Source organism: Cherax quadricarinatus, unplaced genomic scaffold (genome assembly GCF_038502225.1).
Source record: "Cherax quadricarinatus isolate ZL_2023a unplaced genomic scaffold, ASM3850222v1 Contig22, whole genome shotgun sequence".
NCBI lineage: Eukaryota > Metazoa > Arthropoda > Malacostraca > Decapoda > Parastacidae > Cherax > Cherax quadricarinatus.
This window is the reverse complement of record NW_027195048.1, coordinates 312,501-334,927: the sequence shown is the minus strand read 5'-3', so window position 1 is coordinate 334,927 and position 22,427 is coordinate 312,501. Positions and strand designations below refer to the sequence as shown.

Sequence of the window (22,427 nt, the reverse complement as noted above, 5' to 3'; positions counted from 1 at the left end):
AATTAATCTGTGCAAGACACCCAAAAGTATGAAAAAAAAAATTTTACCACATGAAATATACATTTTCCTACACACAAAGAGAAGGATACATGCACAATAGTAGAGTAGTACATGCACAATATATATTCTGCATGGGAAGATGGAGAGAATATTTTGAGGAATTGTTGAATGTTGATGAAGATAGGGAAGCTGTGATTTCATGTATAGGGCAAGGAGGAATAACATCTTGTAGGAGTGAGGAAGAGCCAGTTGTGAGTGTGGGGGAAGTTCGTGAGGCAGTAGGTAAAATGAAAGGGGGTAAGGCAGCTGGGATTGATGGGATAAAGATAGAAATGTTAAAAGCAGGTGGGGATATAGTTTTGGAGTGGTTGGTGCTATTATTTAATAAATGTATGGAAGAGGGTAAGGTACCTAGGGATTGGCAGAGAGCATGCATAGTTCCTTTGTATAAAGGCAAAGGGGACAAAAGAGAGTGCAAATATTATAGGGGGATAGGTCTGTTGAGTATACCTGGTAAAGTGTACGGTATAGTTATTATTGAAAGAATTAAGAGTAATAGGATAGCAGATGAACAAGGAGGCTTTAGGAAAGATAGGGGGTGTATGGACCAGGTGTTTACAGTGAAACATATAAGTGAACAGTATTTAGATAAGGCTAAAGAGGTTTGTGTGGCATTTATGGATTTGGAAAAGGCGTATAACAGGGTGGATAGGGGGGGCAATGTGGCAGATGTTGCAGATGTATGGTACAGGAGGTAGGTTACTGAAAGCAGTGAAGAGTTTTTACGAGGATAGTGAGGCTCAAGTTAGAGTATGTAGGAAAGAGGGAGATTATTTCCCAGTAAAAGTAGGCCTTAGACAAGGATGTGTGATGTCACAGTGGTTGTTCAATATACAGTGGACCCCCGGTTAACGATATTTTTTCACTCCAAAAGTATGTTCAGGTGCCAGTAGTGACCGAATTTGTTCCCTTAAGGAATATTGTGAAGTAGATTAGTCCATTTCAGACCCCCAAACATACACGTACAAACGCACTTACATAAATACACTTACATAATTGGTCGCATTCGGAGGTGATCGTTATGCGGGGGTCCACTGTATTTATAGACGGGGTTGTAAGAGAAGTAAATGCGAGGGTCTTGGCAAGAGGTGTGGAGTTAAAAGATAAAGAATCACACAAAGTGGGAGTTGTCACAGTTGCTCTTTGCTGATGACACTGTGCTCTTGGGTGATTCTGAAGAGAAGTTGCAGAGGTTGGTGGATGAATTTGGTAGGGTATGTAAAAGAAGAAAATTGAAAGTGAATACAGGAAAGAGTAAGGTTATGAGGATAACAAAAAGATTAGGTGATGAAAGATTGGATATCAGATTGGAGGGAGAGAGTATGGAGGAAGCGAGTGTATTCAGATATTTGGGAGTGGACGTGTCAGCGAATGGGTCTATGAAAGATGAGGGGAATCATAGAATTGATGAGGGAAAAAGGGTGAGCGGTGCACTTAGGAGTCTGTGGAGACAAAGAACTTTGTCCTTGGAAGCAAAGAGGGGAATGTATGAGAGTATAGTTTTACCAATGCTCCTGTACGGGTGTGAAGCATGGGTGATGAATGTTGCAGCGAGGAGAAGGCTGGAGGCAGTGGAGATGTCATGTCTGAGGGCAATGTGTGGTGTGAATATAATGCAGAGAATTTGTAGTTTGGAAGTTAGAAGGTGGTGCGGGATTTCCAAAACTGTTGTCCAGAGGGCTGAGGAGGGTTGTTGAGGTGGTTTGGACATGTAGAGAGAATGGAGCGAAACAGAATGACTTCAAGAGTGCATCAGTCCGTAGTGGAAGGAAGGCAGGGTAGAGGTCGGCCTAGGAAAGGTTGAAGGGAGGGGGTAAAGGAGGTTTTGTGTGCGAGGGGCTTGGACTTCCAGCGGGCATGCGCGAGCGTGTTTGATAGGAGTCCTGGAGATGGGAAGTACAGTGCCTGCACTCTGAAGGAGGGGTGTTAATGTTGCAGTTTAAAAACTGGAGGGTAAAGCACCCTTCTGGCAAGACAGTGATGGAGTGAAAGATGGTGAAAATTTTTCTTTTTCGGGCCACCCTGCCTTGGTGGGAATCGGCCAGCATGTTTCAAATAGAGTTAGAGCTAAAGAAGGAGTAGCAATAATGTTGAAGGATAAGCTATGGCAGGAGAAGAGGGACTATAAATGTATTAATTCAAGGATTATGTGGAGTAAAATAAAGATTGGATGTGAAAAGTGGGTTATAATAAGTGTGTTTGCACCTGGAGAAGAGAGAAGTGTAGAGGAGAGAGCGAGATTTTGGGAAATGTTGAGTGAATGCGTGGGGAGTTTTGAATCAAGTGTGAGAGTAATGGTGGTTGGGGATTTCAATGCTAAAGTGGGTAAAAATGTTATGGAGGGAGTAGTAGGTAAATTTGGGGTGCCAGGGGTAAATGTAAATGGAGAGCGTTTAATTGAGCTATATGTAGAAAGAGATTTGGTAATAAGTAATACATATTTTATGAAAAAGAGGATAAATAAATATACAAGGTATGATGTAGCACGTAATGAAAGTAGTTTATTAGATTATGTATTGGTGGATAAAAGGTTGATGGGTAGGCTCCAGGATGTACATGTTTATAGAGGGGCAACTGATATATCGGATCATTATTTAGTTGTAGCTACAGTTAGAGTAAGAGGTAGATGGGAAAAGAGGAAGGTGGCAACAACAAGTAAGAGGGAGGTGAAAGTGTATAAGCTAAGGGAGGAGGAAGTTCGGGTGAGATATAAGCGACTATTGGCAGAAAGGTGGGCTAGTGCAAAGATGAGTAGTGGGGGGGTTGAAGAGGGTTGGAATAGTTTTAAAAATGCAGTATTAGAATGTGGGGCAGAAGTTTGTGGTTATAGGAGGGTGGGGGCAGGAGGAAAGAGGAGTGATTGGTGGAATGATGAAGTAAAGGGTGTGATAAAAGAGAAAAAGGTAGCTTATGAGAGGTTTTTACAAAGCAGAAGTGTTATAAGAAGAGCAGAGTATATGGAGAGTAAAAGAAAGGTAAAGAGAGTGGTGAGAGAGTGCAAAAGGAGAGCAGATGATAGAGTGGGAGAGGCACTGTCAAGAAATTTTAATGAAAATAAGAAAAAATTTTGGAGTGAGTTAAACAAGTTAAGAAAGCCTAGGGAAAGTATGGATTTGTCAGTTAAAAACAGAGTAGGAGAGTTAGTAGATGGGGAGATGGAGGTATTAGGTAGATGGCGAGAATATTTTGAGGAACTTTTAAATGTTAAGGAAGAAAGAGAGGCAGTAATTTCATGCACTGGTCAGGGAGGTATACCATCTTTTAGGAGTGAAGAAGAGCAGAATGTAAGTGTGGGGGAGGTACGTGAGGCATTACGTAAAATGAAAGGAGGTAAAGCAGCTGGAACTGATGGGATCATGACAGAAATGTTAAAAGCAGGGGGGATATAGTGTTGGAGTGGTTGGTACTTTTGTTTAATAAATGTATGAAAAAGGTGAAGGTACCTAGGGATTGGCAGAGAGCATGTATAGTCCCTTTATATAAAGGGAAAGGGAACAAAAGAGACTAAAAATTATAGAGGAACAAGTTTACTGAGTATACCAGGAAAAGTGTATGGTAGGGTTATAATTGAAAGAATTAGAGGTAAGACAGAATGTAGGATTGTGGATGAGCAAGGAGATTTCAGAGTGGGTAGGGGATGTGTAGATCAAGTGTTTACATTGAAGCATATATGTGAACAGTATTTAGATAAAGGTAGGGAAGTTTTTATTGCATTTATGGATTTAGAAAAGGCATATGATAGAGTGGATAGAGGAGCAATGTGGCAGATGTTGCAAGTATATGGAATAGGTGGTAAGTTATTAAATGCTGTAAAGAGTTTTTATGAGGATAGTGAGGCTCAGGTTAGGGTGTGTAGAAGAGAGGGAGACTACTTCCCGGTAAAAGTAGGTCTTAGACAGGGATGTGTAATGTCACCATGGTTGTTTAATATATTTATAGATGGGGTTGTAAAGGAAGTAAATGCTAGGGTGTTCGGGAGAGGGGTGGGATTAAATTTTGGGGAATCAAATTCAAAATGGGAATTGACACAGTTACTTTTTGCTGATGATACTGTGCTTATGGGAGATTCTAAAGAAAAATTGCAAAGGTTAGTGGATGAGTTTGGGAATGTGTGTAAAGGTAGAAAGTTGAAAGTGAACATAGAAAAGAGTAAGGTGATGAGGGTGTCAAATGACTTAGATAAAGAAAAATTGGATATCAAATTGGGGACGAGGAGTATGGAAGAAGTGAATGTTTTCAGATACTTGGGAGTTGACGTGTCGGCGGATGGATTTATGAAGGATGAGGTTAATCATAGAATTGATGAGGGAAAAAAGGTGAGTGGTGCGTTGAGGTATATGTGGAGTCAAAAAACGTTATCTATGGAGGCAAAGAAGGGAATGTATGAAAGTATAGTAGTACCAACACTCTTATATGGGTGTGAAGCTTGGGTGGTAAATGCAGCAGCGAGGAGATGGTTGGAGGCAGTGGAGATGTCCTGTTTAAGGGCAATGTGTTGTGTAAATATTATGCAGAAAATTCGGAGTGTGGAAATTAGGAAAAGGTGTGGAGTTAATAAAAGTATTAGTCAGAGGGCAGAAGAGGGGTTGTTGAGGTGGTTTGGTCATTTAGAGAGAATGGATCAAAGTAGAATGACATGGAAAGCATATAAATCTATAGGGGAAGGAAGGCGGGGTAGGGGTCGTCCTCGAAAGGGTTGGAGAGAGGGGGTAAAGGAGGTTTTGTGGGCAAGGGGCTTGGACTTCCAGCAAGCGTACGTGAGCGTGTTAGATAGGAGTGAATGGAGACGAATGGTACTTGGGACCTGACGATCTGTTGGAGTGTGAGCAAGGTAATATTTAGTAAAGGGATTCAGGGAAACCGGTTATTTTCATATAGTCGGACTTGAGTCCTGGAAATGGGAAGTACAATGCCTGCACTTTAAAGGAGGGGTTTGGGATATTGGCAATTTGGAGGGATATGTTGTGTATCTTTATATGTGTATGCTTCTAAACTGTTGTATTCTAAGCACCTCTGCAAAAACAGTGATAATGTGCGAGTGTGGTGAAAGTGTTGAATGATGATGAAAGTATTTTCTTTTTGGGGATTTTCTTTCTTTTTTGGGTCACCCTGCCTCAGTGGGAGACGGCCGACTTGTTGAAAAAAAAAAAAAAATAATAAAATTTCTAGCGGCTTCAAATCAAGCAGGAGAAAGCTGGTAGGCCCGCATGTGAGAGAATGGGTCTATGTGGTCGGTGGGCACCATATAAAAAAAATCCTGGAGCACGCAGTGCATAACGAGAAAAAAAAAACTCCGACCATTTTTTTTAATTAAAATGCCGACTTTGTGGTCTATTTTCGTATAGTATTTATGGTTGTATTCTCGTTTTCTTGGTCTCATTTGATAGAATGGAAAACATATTATAGAAATAGAGGTGATTTTGATTGATTTTACTATAAAACGAACCTGGCAATAGAGCTTAAAGTAGGGGAAATGTTAGATTTTTGCCGATGTTCAAAAGTAAACAAATGATGTCATTGTCCAATAAATGTCCAAATAGCCATTCTAATATGCAGTCATGAATGGGTTGATGTTATTAATACAATTATTACAGTATTGCAGTAGTCTGCATAACAGTAAATCTTCTATTTTTTGTTTGAATAAAATTTCAAAATAGAAAGCAAGAGTAATATCAGAGGGGCCTGGAGACGTGACTGATGAACAAAGAAAATGTTATTTTAGAGCCAGGAATGTCTGCATTGTTCATTCTGGACCTTATTTTGAAATTGTCATATTTTTTAATTTTCGTGAAATTGGCCAAATTGCAAATTTCTGACCACGTTATTGGGTAGTTGAAATCAGTAAATGGGCAGTTTATTGTACTCAATCGATAGAAAAAAACGGAGTTCTAAAGAAGCAGCTATGAGTTTGGTCGACTGGAACAATGGAATTAGTCGAAAATAGGGCTCAAAGTGGACAAAATCGCCGATTTGTAAATATCGCCGAGGTCACTAACTTCGCGACAGCGTAATTCCGTCAGTTTTCCATCAAATTTCGTTTTTTGGTGTCATTACAATTGGGAAAAGATTCTCTATCATTTCATAAGAAAAAATAATTTTTTTTTTTTCGAAATTTTGCGACACCAGGAGACACCTCAGGATTGGGGGTTGTGACAGTCAAGGGGTTAAAAAGAAAAAAAAAAAGAGGGGGGGAGGGGGCTTAGGAGCCCAAGATCGGTGTTGTACCTATGTTCGCACATTTGATAATATCTATCTTATACAGTAAATAACTCTTGTATCACTCCAATAGTACAAAGAAAATGTGAGAATGCATAAGTAAAATTGAATTACTCATAAAGGCACAAAAAATTATTTATGAAACATTATACTAACCATTATTGTTTGTAGTCTTATTAATAGATGGATCCTGTGTGGCAGTCACTGCAATAGCACTGTGATTATCTTCTAGAGTTTCCTTGATGTCTCTCTTGCAATGAACTTGATTGTGTATTTCTTTTCTGGTATTTGAAGGAGGACCACTATGAGCAGCTTGAATGGCCTTTTCAATGTGTGCATTACAATGTGTTTGACTATGAACTGATGATCTTGGAGGGTTTAAAATAGTTTGGTTCAATGTATTTGTCAGTGGGTTCTCTTTAGATGGGCAAACTTGTGATGGAACTTCACTTTCAGTTGCTTCCAGTAAAGAAGATTCCTCTGGAATTGAAGCCATGCTTAGCAGATTGATTGTGCTATTTTTCACAGCCAGTGTGTTAGATGGAAGCCTTGGTACTTTAAAAATGCCACTGTTTATATTTTCACTCATGTGTTGCACAGGCACTGTCACTGCTGCGTGTTTCCCTTGATGTGATATGGAGTGAGTATTGATGAATGTACTGGAGATGATGTTTTGGAAGCTGGGTTGTTCAAATGTTGTCTGATCCTGAGTTCCATTAATACTGCTGTTTTTCAGAGTAAGTAAATCCAACCTGGGTATATCCCTCTGTCCTCTTGGGTTGTAGGGTAACCAATCTGCAAAGATATGTATTATACACAAATATTAGTAATAATGGTAGAATTAAAGACAAATTGTTGGGTAAATGGACACAAATGCAAGTAATGTGACATTTTATTGAGGCAACATTTTTCTCTCCAGGAGCTTTGTCAAGCTGTTACACACCTTGTGAATCCTTGTGATGTTTTTAACGGCTTGACAAAGCTCATGGAGAGTGAAACCTTGCCATAAACTAACACATTAGTTGCACGTGTCCATGTACCTACCCACATACAAAACATCTTGAGAAACATTGGTCTCCCTCATTCACTACATTGTTTTCTATTTGCATTTGTATTTGAGGAAAGTTTTTCTTTTTCGGGCCACCCCGCCTTGGTGGGAAATGGCCTATGTGTTAATAAATAAAAAAAAAATTGTATTTGCAGGTTCTGAGTTCCAGGTGCTCAGCTGCAACTCTTAACCTTTATTTAATCTTGCATTTTTATCATACCTAATGCTGAAACCATTTACAGTATGGAGTCTACTTCCATTATTTTACTCTCAATATGTTTGTATACATAAGAACATAAGAAAGGAGGATCACTGCAGCAGGCCTGTTGGCCCATACTCATTTGCAAGTCCCACTCAAATCCAACCCCTCTCACTCATATAATTATCCAACCTAAATTTGAAACTACCCAAAGTCCTAGCCTCAATAATCCAACTAGGTAGACTGTTCCACTCATCAACTACCCTATTTCCAAACCAGTACTTTCCTATGTCCTTTCTAAATCTAAACTTGTCTAATTTAAATCCATTACTGCAGGTTCTATCTTGGAGAGATATCCTCAAGACCTTACTAATATCCCCTTTAATAATACCTATCTTCCACTTATACACTTCGACATGTCTCCCCCCATTCTTCGTCTAACAAGTGAATGTAATTTAAGTCTTCAATCTTTCTTCATAAGGAAGATTTCTAATGCTATGTATTAATTTAATCATTCTACGCTGAATGTTTTCTAACGAATTTATGTCCATGCTGTAATATGGAGACCAGAACTGAGCTGCATAATCTAGGTGAGGCCTTACTAATGATGTATAAAGCTGCAGTATAACCTCTGGACTTCTGTTGCTTACACTTCTTGATATAAATCCCAATAATCTATTTGTCTTATTACGTATGCTTAGGCACTGCTGTCTTGGTTTAAGGTTGCTGCTCACCATAACCCCCCCCCCCCAAGTCCTTTTTGCAATCTGTATAGCTAAGTTCTACATTATTTAACTTATAAGTGCTAGGGTTATGGACACTCCCAAGCTTCAGAACCTTGCATTTATCTACACTGAGCTGCATCTGCCACTTTTCTGATAAGAATAGAGATTGTCTAAATCCTCCTTAAGTTCCCTAACATCTAAGTTTGAATCAATTATCCTACCTATCTTTGTGTCATCGGCGAATTTGCTCATATCACTAGTAATACCCTCATCAAGGTCATTGATATACAGTGGACCCCCGAGTTTCGTGATTAATCCATTCCAGAGAGCCCGCTGAATGTCGAAATTCACGAGTGTGAGCAAAGTAACATTTATGAAGGGGTTCAGGGAAACCGGCAGGCCGGACTCGAGTCCTGGAGATGGGAAGTACAGTGCCTGCACTCTGAAGGAGGGGTGTTAATGTTGCAGTTTAAAAACTGTAGTGTAAAGCACCCTTCTGGCAAGACAGTGATGGAGTGAATGATGGTGAAAGTTTTTCTTTTTTGGGCCACCCTGCCTTGGTGGGAATCGGCCAGTGTGATAATAAAAAAAAAAATTAATCCATTCCAGACACCCAAAAATATTAAAATAAAATATTTTTCAAATTAAATAAAGATTTACATAATGAAACCAATCAGAAATCAAGTACATGCATTTAAAAAAAAAATAATAACTTTACACTTACCTTTACTGAAGACTTCTGCGTGGATGGAAGACGGGAGGAGGGGATAGGAGGAAGGTGTACACTATTGTTTGGAAGGAGAATCTCCTTCCATTAGGACTTTAGCAAGTCCTTATCTGGGGTTACTTCCCTTCTTCTTTTAATGCCACTGGGAACAACTTGAGAGTCAATGGACCCCTGTCGCACAAAATATCTGTCCAAAATTTCTGGCGTTTCTTTAAGATTTCCCTGAAGTGGGACACAACACTGTCATTGTACATGTTGCAGATATGGCTTGTTTCAGCTTGGTCAGGGTGATACTTTTCAGCAAAACTTTGCAACTTATTCCACATTCCACACATGTCCTTAATCACTGAAGAAGGCACCTCATCCACTCCCTCTTCCTCCTCCTCTGAAGCAAGTTCCTCGGCTGTGGTCTGATGCTGTTCCAGTTGAAACTCATGCAGTTCGTCAGTGGTTAGCTCTTCCCTGTGGTTCTCCACTAACTCTTCCACATCCCCGTCACTCACTTTATTTACCAAAGGGCTTGCACTAGCTTTCTTTGGGTCCATGATGACTTATTTAGCAGTTGCAAGCACAAAAAAACAATGAATTATTATGAAATGTATTGTATGCACCCGCGGGGTGATGGTCACGTGTTGGTAAACAATGGCACACTGAGCATGAATGGCGTGGGAGACTGGCTTGGTGTGCGCGGTGACGGGCGGACGGGTACCAGAAACAAGTCTTTTCACAAAACTCGAGGCCAAATTTTTCCAAAAAAAACTCGCCGAAGGTCGAATTTCACGAAGTCAAGGCTGCTGAAACACAGGGTCCACTGTATATTATAAACAACAACGGGCCTAAGACTGATCCCTGTGGTACGCCACTTGTTACAGATCCCCACTTGGATTTAACCCCATTTATGGACACTCTGCTTCCTGTCTGTGAGCCATGACTCGATTCATGAGAGCACTTTTCCCTGAATGCCATGAGCTGCCACTTTCTTTAAGTCTTTGGTGCAGAACTATCAAAAGCCTTGCTAAAATCTAAGTAAATAATATCAAATTCTTTATCATGATCAACAGCCTTAAAAGCATTACTGAAGAAAGTTAATAAATTAGTTAGACAAGAACAGCCTCTCGTGAATCCATGCTAAGTATCATTAATCAGATTATGCTTATCCAGATGGCTTCTTATAATCTCAGCTATAATTGACTCTAGCAATTTGCCTACAATTGAGGTCAGGCTTATTGGGCGGTAATGACTTATCCCCTGATTTAAAAATAGGAATTACATTAGCCATCTTCCACATATCAGACACTATACCTGTTTGAAGAGATAAATTAAAAATATTAGTTAATGGTTCACAGAGTTCCATTTTGCATTCCTTAAGAACCTTTGAAAAAAGTTCATCAGGTCCCGGCGACTTATTTTGCTTCAGTCGATCTATTTGTTTCATAACCATTTCACTAGTGACTGTGATGTTACATAATATATCTTCTTCAGGCCCACTATAAAAATTAATTACTGGGATACTGTTAGTGTCTTCCTGTGTAAAAACCGAGAGAAAATAATTATTTAAAATCGAGCACATTTCATTCTCTTTGTCAGTAAGATGCCCATAGTTATTTTTAAGGGGCCCTATCTTATCTCTAACTTTTGTTCTATACACCTGGAAAAAACTTTTTGGGTTAGTTTTCAAATCCCTGGCAACTTTAATTTCATAGTCCCGTTTAGCTTTTCTTATCCCCTTTTTAACATCCCTCTTAATGTCAATATACCGATTCATAAGATGACTCTCACCTCTTTTGATATGCCTATAAATTCCTTTATGCCCTTAAAGATATTTGAGCCTATTATTCATCCATTTTGGATCATTTCTGCTTGATCTAATTTCTTTATACAGGATAAATGTTCTTTGGGCAGCATGTACAGTATAGTGTTCAGAAAACCGTCGTATTGATAGCTCTCTCTGCTACCCCAGTCAACAGATGATAAGTGTTCTCTAAGCCCATCGTAATCTGCTAAGCGAAAATCTGGAACTGTTACTGAGTTATCCCTACTATCATACTTCCATTCAATGCTAAATGTAATTGATTTGTGGTTGCTAGCACCAAGTTCCTCTGAAATTTCTAAATTATTAACAGGGGATTCATTGTTTGCCAGAACTAAGTCAAGCAGGTTATTTCCCCTTGTAGGCTCTGTCACAAACTGCTTCAAAAAACAATCCTGAACTACTTCTAAGAAGTCGTTTGATTCTAAATTCCCAGTCAAGAAATTCCAATCAATATGACTAAAGTTAAAGTCTCCTAGAATTACTACGTTATCGTGCCTTGTGGCCTTAACAATTTCCTCTCATAGTAGTCTCCCTTGGTCCCTATCTAAGTTTGGGGGATGGTATATTACACCTAAAATCAATTTTTCATGTCCCTCTGAAAATTCTATCCAAACAGATTCAGTATGGGTTTCAGACTTTATACCTGTTTTTATGCAACAGTTCATGCGATCTCGGACATACAGTGCCACCCCACCCCCCTTCCCGATACTTCTGTCTACTTGGAACAATTTAAAACCCTGTATGTGGCATTCAGCATGCATATCCCAATTTTTCATATTGAACCACGTCTCAGTTAAGGCAAATACATCAATGTTACCTACACTAGCAACTAGTCTCAACTCATCTATCTTATTCCTAGCACTACGACTATTTGTGTAATAAATATTTAATGACCCTCCCTTCTCTTTTTTCTTCCTGCTGATTTCTGTTCCTCCACTATGCCTGTTACTCTCCTTATCACCTAATGCCATTGGCTTTCCTATGTTCATCAATAACTCTTCCTCATTCTGCCTATAACTGGTTTCCTTAACCCCTTCAGGGTCCAAGGCCAAAATCTGAAGTGGTGCTCCAGTGTCCAAGAAATTTTGGGGAAAAAAAAAAAAAAAAAAAAAAAAAATTACAGAATTAAAGATCATATTTTTGTGAAGGTAATAAGACAAAAAAAAATTTTTTCTGATCAGTACTTACCGAGATACAGTGCCAAGAAGTTTGTCCAAAATGATGTAGTGGCGGCAACATCGACAAATTCCACATACGTGCATTACATTATTTAACGGTTTTTATAGTTTTTTCTTTTCTTTTCCAATTTTTTTCTTTTCCTACTAACATTTGGGGCCTGAGAGACCAATACTGTATATAATGTATATATATAAACTCACTGTATTGAACACAATAACTGCACTAGAGTTATTATCATATTATTGTTTACCACTGTTGTTTATTACAATAAACATGCACAAATCTTGTATAATACTAATGTTCTATCATATATTTACATATTTACAATCACTAGACATGGTTTTAGAACTGCTGGAGCTTGTGGAACTCCTTGAAACAAGGCACCATGCACAGAGGCACCTTACATTCCTCACACATAAACCGAGTGTCTTTGCGTCTTTGTTGCCGTCGTTTTGTTTGTGCACAGACGATGCATCTCTTCTGAGCAAATTTCTTCTGAGTTGAAGGAAGCTGTATTATGAAATGATCACCTTCCCTCCTCAAACGCTTGGGTATATCCTGAGTAATTCGAGGACCTTGTTGTATAGCAGGTGTTCTTACCTGGTACTTCATTACGAGTTGTCTGACAACAGACAAACAAAATTCACCATACGGTGGTCTGTTGCCAGTCTTTATTTGGTACATATTATATGCATTGAGCATTGAAATGTCCATGAGATGGAAGAAACGTTTCATGTACCACTTGTAACTCTTACGAACACAGTCAACAAAACCAATCTGCATGTCACATTTGTCAACCAAGCGCAAAATTTGTGTATAATCAATCACTGTCACTGGTTTTCGAATACGTTCATTAGTCACTCGATCAACTTTGCCACTGTCTTGCATTTCATTACGGTGAATGGTTGTCAACAATGTGACATCTCGTTTGTCATGCCACCATAATGCCATGATATCATTGGCAGTAAACACCTGCACGTCATCACCACGAGCTCCTGCGTTGAGCCTGGGCATATGTTTACGATCAGAACGCACTGTGCCACGCACATCTGTCTTGTTCACTCGCATGAAATCACTGAGTAATGGGCTTGTGTACCAATTATCGGTATATAATGTATGCCCCTTACCAAGATAAGGTGCCATCATGTTTCTCACTACATCACCTGAGATACCCAATAACATCTTGGTATCTTTCAATGTTTTACTTCCCGTGTATACAACATTATCCAACACCAGGCCACTGTCACAGTCACAGAGTACAGTGGACCCCCGCATACCGTTGGCATCACATAACTTTAAATTCTCATACCGATACATATTATCGCTAAGATTTTGCCTCGCATACCGCTAAAAAACCCGCTCAATGCTATCCGTCCGAGACGCGTCTAATGTGCGGCCTGAGCCAGCCTCACATGTTCCGCCAGTGGCATTGTTTATAAGCCAGCCTCCGCGGTAACATCCAAGCATACAATCAGAACATTTCATATTATTACAGCGTTTTTGGTGATTTTATCTGCAAAATAAGTGACCATGGGCCCTAAGAAAGCTTCTAGTGCCAACCTGTGGTAAAAAGGGTGAGAAATATTATCGAAATACTGTGGTACCATGGTCAACTGCTGATGCTGCTGCTGCTGTAGCACTGTCAGCTGCTGCTGCTGCTGCTGTAGCACCATCAGCTGCTGCTGCTGCTGTACCACCATCAGCTGCTGCTGCTGCTGTACCACCATCAGCTGCTGCTGCTGCTGCTGCTGCTGTAGCACCGTCTGCTGCTGCTGTAGCACCATCTGCTACTGCTGTAGCACTGTCAGCTGCTGCTGTAGCACTGTCAGCTGCTGCTGCTGCTGCTGCTGCACTGTCAGCTGCTGCTGTAGCACTGTCAGCTGATGCTGCTGCTGTAGCACCATCAGCTGCTGCTGCTGCTGTACCTCCATCAGCTGCTGTTGCTGCTGTAGCACTGTCAGCTGCTGCTGCTGCTGCTGCACTGTCAGCTGCTGCTGTAGCACTGTCAGCTGATGCTGCTGCTGTAGCACCATCAGCTGCTGCTGCTGCTGTACCTCCATCAGCTGCTGTTGCTGCTGTAGCACTGTCTGCTGCTGCTGTAGCACCGTCTGCTGCTGCTGTAGCACCGTCTGCTGCTGCTGTAGCACCGTCTGCTGCTGCTGTAGCACCGTCTGCTGCTGCTGTAGCACTGTCAGCTGCTGCTGCTGTAGCACTGTCAGCTGCTGCTGCTGTAACACTGTCAGCTGCTGCTGCTGTAGCACTGTCAGCTGCTGCTGCTGTAGCACTGTGAGCTGCTGCTGCTGTAGCACTGTCAGCTGCTGCTGCTGTAGCACTGTCAGCTGCTGCTGCTGTAGCACTGTCAGCTGCTGCTGCTGTAGCACTGTCAGCTGCTGCTGCTGTAGCACTGTCAGCTGCTGCTGCTGTAGCACTGTCAGCTGCTGCTGCTGTAGCACTGTCAGCTGCTGCTGCTGTAGCACTGTCAGCTGCTGCTGTTGTAGCACTGTTGTTGGTGTGGCCTACTGAGAATACCAAGAAACAATTAACCCCAGAGGGTTAGCCACCCAGGATAACCCAAAAAAATCAGTGTCATCGAAGACTGTCTAACTTATTTCCATTGGGGTCCTTAATCTTGTCTCCCAGGATGCAACCCACACCAGTCGACTAACACCCAGGTGAACAGGGAAAAATTCCTGGAACTAGTGCTCATATTGGTGAATTTAAAGCCAGCAAAGGTTGGTTTGAGAGATTTAAGAATTGTAGTTGCATACACAGTGTGATAAGGCATGTTCTGGAAGAAAATGCCAAACAGGACCTACAGTACTCAGGAGGAAAAGGCACTCCCAGGACAGAGTGTCTCATCAGTCATTGCTGCATCTTCAATAAAGGTAAGTGTCATTTATTCTTCATTTAGTAGAGTAGTACATGCACAATATATATTGTGCATGTACTACTCTGCTATTGTGCATGTATCCTTCTCTTTGTGTGTAGGAAAATGTATATTTCATGTGGTAAAAATTTTTTTTTCATACTTTTGGGTGTCTTGCGCAGATTAATTTGATTTCCATTATTTCTTATGGGGAAAATTCATTCGCATAACGATAATTTCGCATAACAATGAGCTCTCAGGAACGGATTAATTAATATCGTTATGCGGGGGTCCACTGTACAAACAGTTTTATACCAAAGCGTTTCCTCTTGCTCGGTATATACTGCTTGAATGACAGTCTACCTTTGAACAAAATCAAAGACTCGTCAATTACAACATTCTTGAATGGATAAAAGTATATGCTGAACTTTTGTTTGAGATACATGAAAACATTTCTAATCTTATATAACCTGTCACTTCTGTCAGGCCTGGTTTTGTCAGAGAAGTGCAACATACGTAAGAGTAAGATAAACCTGTTCACTGGGATGATTTCACTGAAGACCGGGATAGAAATTAGCCAATCTGTGGACCAGTATGCTTTTATATTATGCTTATAGACATGAGGCATAAGCATTATTGTTGCAAAAAGCAAATACATTTCTGCAACAGTCGTCTCTTTCCACCTGTGTAGTCTTGACTGTGGTGATATGATCGTATTTGCCATGGTGTACTCAAAATACTTATTACTTTCCCTGACAATAGTTTCCATCAATGGCTGGTCAAAGAATAATTCAAAGAATTCCAGTTCATTGGCCGTGGTTCCAAGGGGACAAGTAGGTAGAATTCCACTTAGAGTCATCAAAGTGGTGAGGCTTGGGAACAAAATTGGGATTTTGCTGCCAATCCCACATACGGTTTGCTGGTGGATACTGGACATCATAGGCTGGTTGTGCGGGTGGTTGTGGTTGTGGTGGCCTGGTGGCTGACGCTCCGCTTTGTCCTTGAACTGACGAGTCAGCAGCGTGGGCTGGTGAGTCACGTATGGCGGTGCCACTACCATCACCACTACCACCATCCACTGATGCCTGTGGTCTATCCATGCCAAGTGTAGCCACATCATCCTCACTATCACTACCTAAAACTGGTGTAGGGCCACGGGATGTACTCCGGGATGTACTCCGTCCCCTGGGCACAGCATAGGGTACACTACCCGAGTGCATGTGGCGGCGAACATACCGACGCTTCACTGGTGAATATGATTCCTCACTATCACTACTCGAATGATCGTCGAGCGCAATAAAATCACAATCCACGTCACTATCATCATCATTACTGAAGTCAGAGGCCTGGCCACGTGAAAATATTAGTTTTCTCTTGCGCTGAGGCACAACCGACCGTGAGTCATGAGTGCCCACACTAGAGGTAGAAGGTTGAGGATCATCAGGGTTTTCTGCACTATTATCGATCATTCCTGGTCATTCCTTTCGGTCACTAACTGATCAAAGCTGTAGAATTCGTCTTCATTTCCACTTCCATCAGTGTCAAAACTATCAGATAGGAAGAGGAGAGTCCCAATTTTCCGGGGAGTGAGAGCTGACTTGCGACGAGGTATGGTGAACAAGGGTAACTGAGCCGGCATTCCCACAATGCTATGCGGGTGCCTAGATTTTTTGTTTATGGCGCACACCCACCACGCAGACCCGTTCTCTCACATGTAGGCCTATGAGCGCTTTCGCGCTAAATTTGACGGCGCTAGAATTTTGGCATAGATCTACGGTTTGGACACTCAACGTGAAGCCGTAGATCTACGGGACGGACCCTGAAAGGGTTAAAACTCACACTATCGCTACACTCAGAATTCATTGATTTTCCACGAAAACCCATACCACTATCTATTTCTAGTTTAAAGACCTAACTGCTCCCTCAACTGCGTTGGCCGGTGCTCCCACCCCAAACCTAGATAAGTGAACCCCATCCCTGGCATACATGTCATTTCTGCCATAGAAGAGGTCCCAGTTGTCAATGAATGTTACTGCATTTTCCTTACAGTATTTGTCCAGCCAACAATTGACACCAATTGCCCTGGACAACCATTCATTTCCAACTCCTCTCCTTTGCAAAATACCAATACATGTATATGACAGGTTTCCCACCCTTCCTTCTAATTATCTCTATTGCTGACCTATACCTGCTAATCAGGTCCTCACTCTTATGTCTGCCAACATCGTTGCCTCCAGCACTGAGACAGATAATAGGATTGCTCCCATTACCTCTCATGATGTCATCCAGACAGCTAACAATATCCTTCATCCCAGCCCCAGGAAAACACTCTCTCTGCCTCCTACTCCTATCCTTCAAGCAGAATGCCCTATCCATGTACCTAATCTGGCTATCCCCAACAAAATTTTTTACCTTCCTTGGCGTCGTCCGTCATGATGCTCCCAGTAGTCGACTCACATTTGTCAGGTAGCATTACATCTTCACTTGTGGAATTCATCAAGACATTCTCGATGATTTTCATTGGGGTTTCTAGGGATGTCTCACTCACATCACCCAATACTTCCTTGGTGCTCGTTGTGACATTCCCAGTAGAACACCCACATTCGTCAGGTAGCACCGAAAATGGGTTGGAAGTTTCCACAGTAGTCTTCTGGGTCCTCATTGTTTCTGCCTCTCCAACAGTCTTCTTGATCCTCAGCTTGGTTCCATGTTGCCTGGCCACTGACCAAGTTCCCCTCTTAACCTGGGGACTCACAACAGGAGGATTACTTCGAATCCTCTTGTTCTCCTCCATTATTTGCCGCATCTCCTGCTTAGCAACCCTAAGTTCTTCTTTCAGCTGCTGGTAAAGTTGCTGAAGAGAGGGCATCCTGGTTCAGATTCAGAGAGAGCACACAAGCAGGTCTTCACAAAGCTAAGTACACGTCACCACCTGGAGAGAGTTCCGGGGGTTAACGCCCCCGCGGCCCAGTCTGTGACCAGGCCTCATGGTGGATCAGGGCCTGATCAACCAGGCTGTTACTGCTGGCCACACATAATCCAACATACAAACAACAGCCTGACTGGTCAGGTACTGACTTTAGGTGCCTCTCCAGTGTTTGTATTACATAGAAACATGTCAATACCTATGGGTATATCCCATTTCATCCCTGGTAGACAAAACATCTCAACAAAATTATATAAACTGCATACTGTCTTACTAACATACCATTAGTCTTATCTGAGCAATTGGAGCCCACCTAAGTCTTAACATTCTGGTCCCTCCCATGATGAAACCTAGCTGTGACCTCGGCACTACAGGCAAGTACTGCTTTACATAAGAACATAAGAAAGAAGGAACACTGCAACAGGCCTACTGACCCATGCAGAGCAGGTTCATGTCCCCCTCCCCGGATTAGCCCAATGACCCCCCCCCCCAGATTAGCCCAATGACCCACCCAGTCTGGTCACCTCCACTCCAGGATGGAGCACGGCACCAGACCCAGCAGCACAAGCTAGTCAGGTCCAACTCACACCCATCCACTCCCACTCATGTATTTATCTAACCTATTTTTAAAACTACACAATGTTTTAGCCTGAATAACTGTACTCGGGAGTTTGTTCCACTCATCCACGACTCTATTACTAAACCATTGCTTTCCTATATCCTTCCTGAATCTGAATTTTTCCAACTTGAAACCATTGCTGTGAGTCCTGTCTTGGCTGGAAATTTTCAGCACGCTATTTACATCCCCTTTATTTATTCCTGTTTTCCATTTATACACCTCGATCATATCCCCCCTAATTCTAAGCCTTTTGAGAGAGTGCAGATTCAGGGCCCTCAGTCTATCCTCATAGGGAAGATTTCTGATACATGGGATCATCTTTGTCATCCTCCTCTGTACATTTTCCAGAGCATTTATATCCATTCTGTAATACGGTGACCAAAACTGAGCAGCAGTCTAAATGAGGCCTAACCAAGGATATATAGAGTTGAAGAACAACCTAAGGACTTCTATTATTTATACTCCTAGATGTGAAGCCAAGAATTCTGTTAGCTTTATTGCGAACACTAATGCACTGTTGTCTTGGTTTTAGATTACTGCTAACCAGAACTCCTAAATCCTTTTCGCAATCAGTAGTATTAAGATCTACATTATTTAGTTTATATGTGGCATGGTTATTTAACTGTCCAACATTTAGAACTTTGCATGTCAATATTAAACTGCATCTGCCACTTCTCCGACCATTGCATCAGTCTATTCAAATCATCCTGAAGTGCTTTAGTGTCCTCATCAGAATGAATTGGACGGCCTATTTTGGTGTCATCAGCAAATTTGCTTATGTCGCTATTTATTCCCTCGTCTATGTCGTTTATGTAATTTGTAAACAACAACGGGCCCAATAGTGCTTTGCTTTATGGAGTATCACTAATGCAGTGTTTTTTAATTATACCCATTCTTCATTTATTCAGACTTACTACAAAAAAAATATATTCACCACTCAATGTAAGCTAAGGACAAAAATATTTGAAAGTAATGTATGTACTGTATGTGTATTTTTTAGGCCTAACTCTAATGCTCACTTAATAAATGACAGTGTAAACATGTTATAAGGCTTTTATATGTCTATGATTCACTTTACAGTGATTTTTGCTTTACAGCAGTAGCCCGGAACCTAACCTGCTGTACAAGCAGTACCCGCTTGTACTCATGAGAATCTGGTACAACATGACAATAACTTTTATGATTGTATTGTCCTTTCTAGTGTTGCTAGGTACAACTACACAGAGCATAAATGCAGTATCTATCGTATAATACAGTATACTGTATACTTTTTAATTATTAACCAGGGAAACTCACCTGACTCAAGTGTGGAAATCTCAGATGAAAAATTCTTGTTATTTGCTTCCTCTTGTAACTCATGAACCTGTTTTTTTTCTTTTTCACTTTTTGAGGATATGTGCTCCTGTACAACTGGGTGATGAATATCTTTTTCGTTCAAATTTGAACCTGCTTTATGGGTAGTTTTCTTTGGGATCGTGCTCTGACTTTTTGAAAGGGCACTGATGGAAGAAGCTTTCAATTTACCTCTATGTCTAACACGTCCATGACTATTAGTAACGTGTGCAGATTTGCTTATCCTACTAACTGTAGTTTTTTTTTTGCTACTTTGTGACAGTGCACTGCTCACTTCATGGCAGTATTTTGTGGACATTTCATCATAAATGGAGCACCTGGTTAGATCACTCAGCTTATAAATAATCTTGTCACTTATTACATCTTCTGGTTTCTCAAAATTCCAATACTCAACTGGTCTGATGGTTCGTCGGCCAGACCGACGGACCTCTGTTTCACCAACCATATTTAACCCTTAAATGGTCCAAACGTATATATACATTTTTTCAACATTTGAAAGTATGTAAAAAAAATGTAGATCTTCTTTCTTTACATTTGAAAATGTGTAAAAAACTTTTATCTACATTTTCTTTGTTATTTATGAAAATATGTAAAAAAAAAACGTAGATCTACTTTTGGAGCACTACGAATTTGAACGTCGATCTGTTTGGACCGTTTAAGGGTTAAAGCAACAAGAGAGGAAACAAACTCATCAACTGATCTCACAAAATTCTATACATATATGTATACTTGTATAGTTTGCTCGAAATGCTCAGCATACAGAGGGGCTTTTGGCATGTACACCCAACTATTATATTCCTCTGTACAACCATGTAATTTGTCAAAATAAAAAATCTAATCTAATATACTGCCACTTATGCTTTTTCAAAATACATATAGTATTTTTTTTTCTAAACTTCAAATATTTGTCCAATAATATGCAATGTAATACTCTATTTCTGTGATGACTAGAGGAACCTTACGTTAAGAATGCATGATAAGTTAACTATGCAGAGCATACATACAGTAATATATAGCCCAGTATTTATAAAAAGTCGCATACAGACACCACAATTTTACTTGTGCAAAGCATTACTTAATTTCTTTGAATACTGTATATTATAATCAATATGTGAAAGGCTTTATGCATGTTCCACAAAATGTATTCCTATATCTTCTGTCCAGATTCTTGTGGTACAAGATTATTCAAGTATAATTCCTAAGACACAAATCTGAGCATATGAACAACTGTTAGTCTATTTTGATGAGAACTTCGAGTTCATCCAGCGTATGCCAGTTGTTTCTCTACAGCCAGTCCTGAAAAGTAAAAAATGGAAATACAGTACTATAATACGAATACAAATTTATTCATAAATGTTGGCATATTAATAATAATTTTAACATTTAAATGCAGCCATTAATTAACAATTTACACAAATGACCTACCGAATGTGTCACAGCCACTCAAACCCATATTATTTACAGATGACACAACATATGTCTTCTCTCCCCCAAACCCAGTCATACTGGCTAACACTGTTAATGCTGAATTACAGAAAATATCTACCTAGATGATGACAAATAAGCTTTCCCTCAATACTGACAAAACCTATTTTATTCAGTTTGGAAACAGAGCTGCAAATGTTCCACTTAACATAATGCTAAACAGATCACCCATCACAAGACTCACAGAGGGAAAAATCCTTGACAGTAGCCTCAAATTCCATACACACATACAACAAATTTCCCAAAAAATCTCTAAGACAGTAGGCATACTATCAAAGATATGGTACTATGTTCCACAATCAGCTCTTTTTGCACTGTATCATTCACTCATCTACCCTTATCTCACATATGGAATTTGTGCATGGGTATCAACAACATTAAATCACCTAAGACCACTAATAACTCAGCAAAAGGCTGCAGTCAGAATGATAAATTCCCACTCCTGACAGCCTACTCCACCAATATTCAAAATTCTAAAACTGCTCTTCTCAAAACCCACCTACTCACCCTAAACTAAATACTCAATATTTAACTAACAAAAAAATCTCCCAATTACCTAAATCTTAAAACTTCAAATCTAGATGCCCAAATTTCATACAATATTAATGCACTACACTGTATTATAAATACCTACCCAAAACAATACTGCCTTATACCCAATTTTAGCATTCTTGTACTGTAAACTTCTTTCAACAACTCACAATGTTATACATGTACAGTGGACCCCCGGTTTACGATATTATTTCATTCCAGAAGTATCTTCAGGTGCCAGTACTGACCGAATTTGTTCCCATAAGGAATATTGTGAATAAGATTAGTCCATTTCAGACCCCCAAACATACACATACAAACGCACTTACATAAATACACTTACATAATTGGTCGCATTGGGAGCTGATCGTGAACCGGGGGTCCACTATGTTCCCATAACATAATTACAATATTCATTATTGAAACTATTGTAATTAGAGTAAAATTACTGTCTACTATAAACAAAAAAGGATGCAAACTTAAACTATGATTATTTTCTTTAGTATTAAGTAGTCTTTAAGCCATTAAATTAAGTCTGCCCATAATGCCTAGGCATGATAGTGGCTCTCTTTGCACTGCAACTCATTATTGTAATTTCATAATCTCATTGTAATCGTGCAAAGAAATAAAATTTGATTTGATTTGATGTACCAAATATCATAAACCACTGGACAGTGTAT

The 22,427-nt window shown here is 40.3% G+C and overlaps 1 protein-coding gene across 11 annotated transcripts in view; it reads right to left on the bottom strand.

Moving 5' to 3' along the window:
* LOC128684434 (uncharacterized) overlaps nucleotides 1-22,427 on the bottom strand; it is a 72,041-nt gene that overhangs the window by 43,126 nt on the left and 6,488 nt on the right. For 9 of the 11 annotated variants that reach the window (XR_011391015.1, XR_011391016.1, XM_070079803.1 and 6 more), the window contains 2 exons: nucleotides 19,675-21,027; nucleotides 6,433-7,071 (listed from right to left, as the gene is read on the bottom strand). Coding sequence is in view for 9 of the 11 variants with exons in the window: in XM_070079803.1 (XP_069935904.1) it covers nucleotides 6,433-7,071; nucleotides 19,675-20,176 (1,141 nt within the window). In the remaining 2 variants the exon portion in view is untranslated. The remainder of the gene's footprint in view (nucleotides 1-6,432; nucleotides 7,072-19,674; nucleotides 21,028-22,427) is intronic. The other 2 variants (XM_070079807.1, XM_070079804.1) reach the window with 1 other exon arrangement.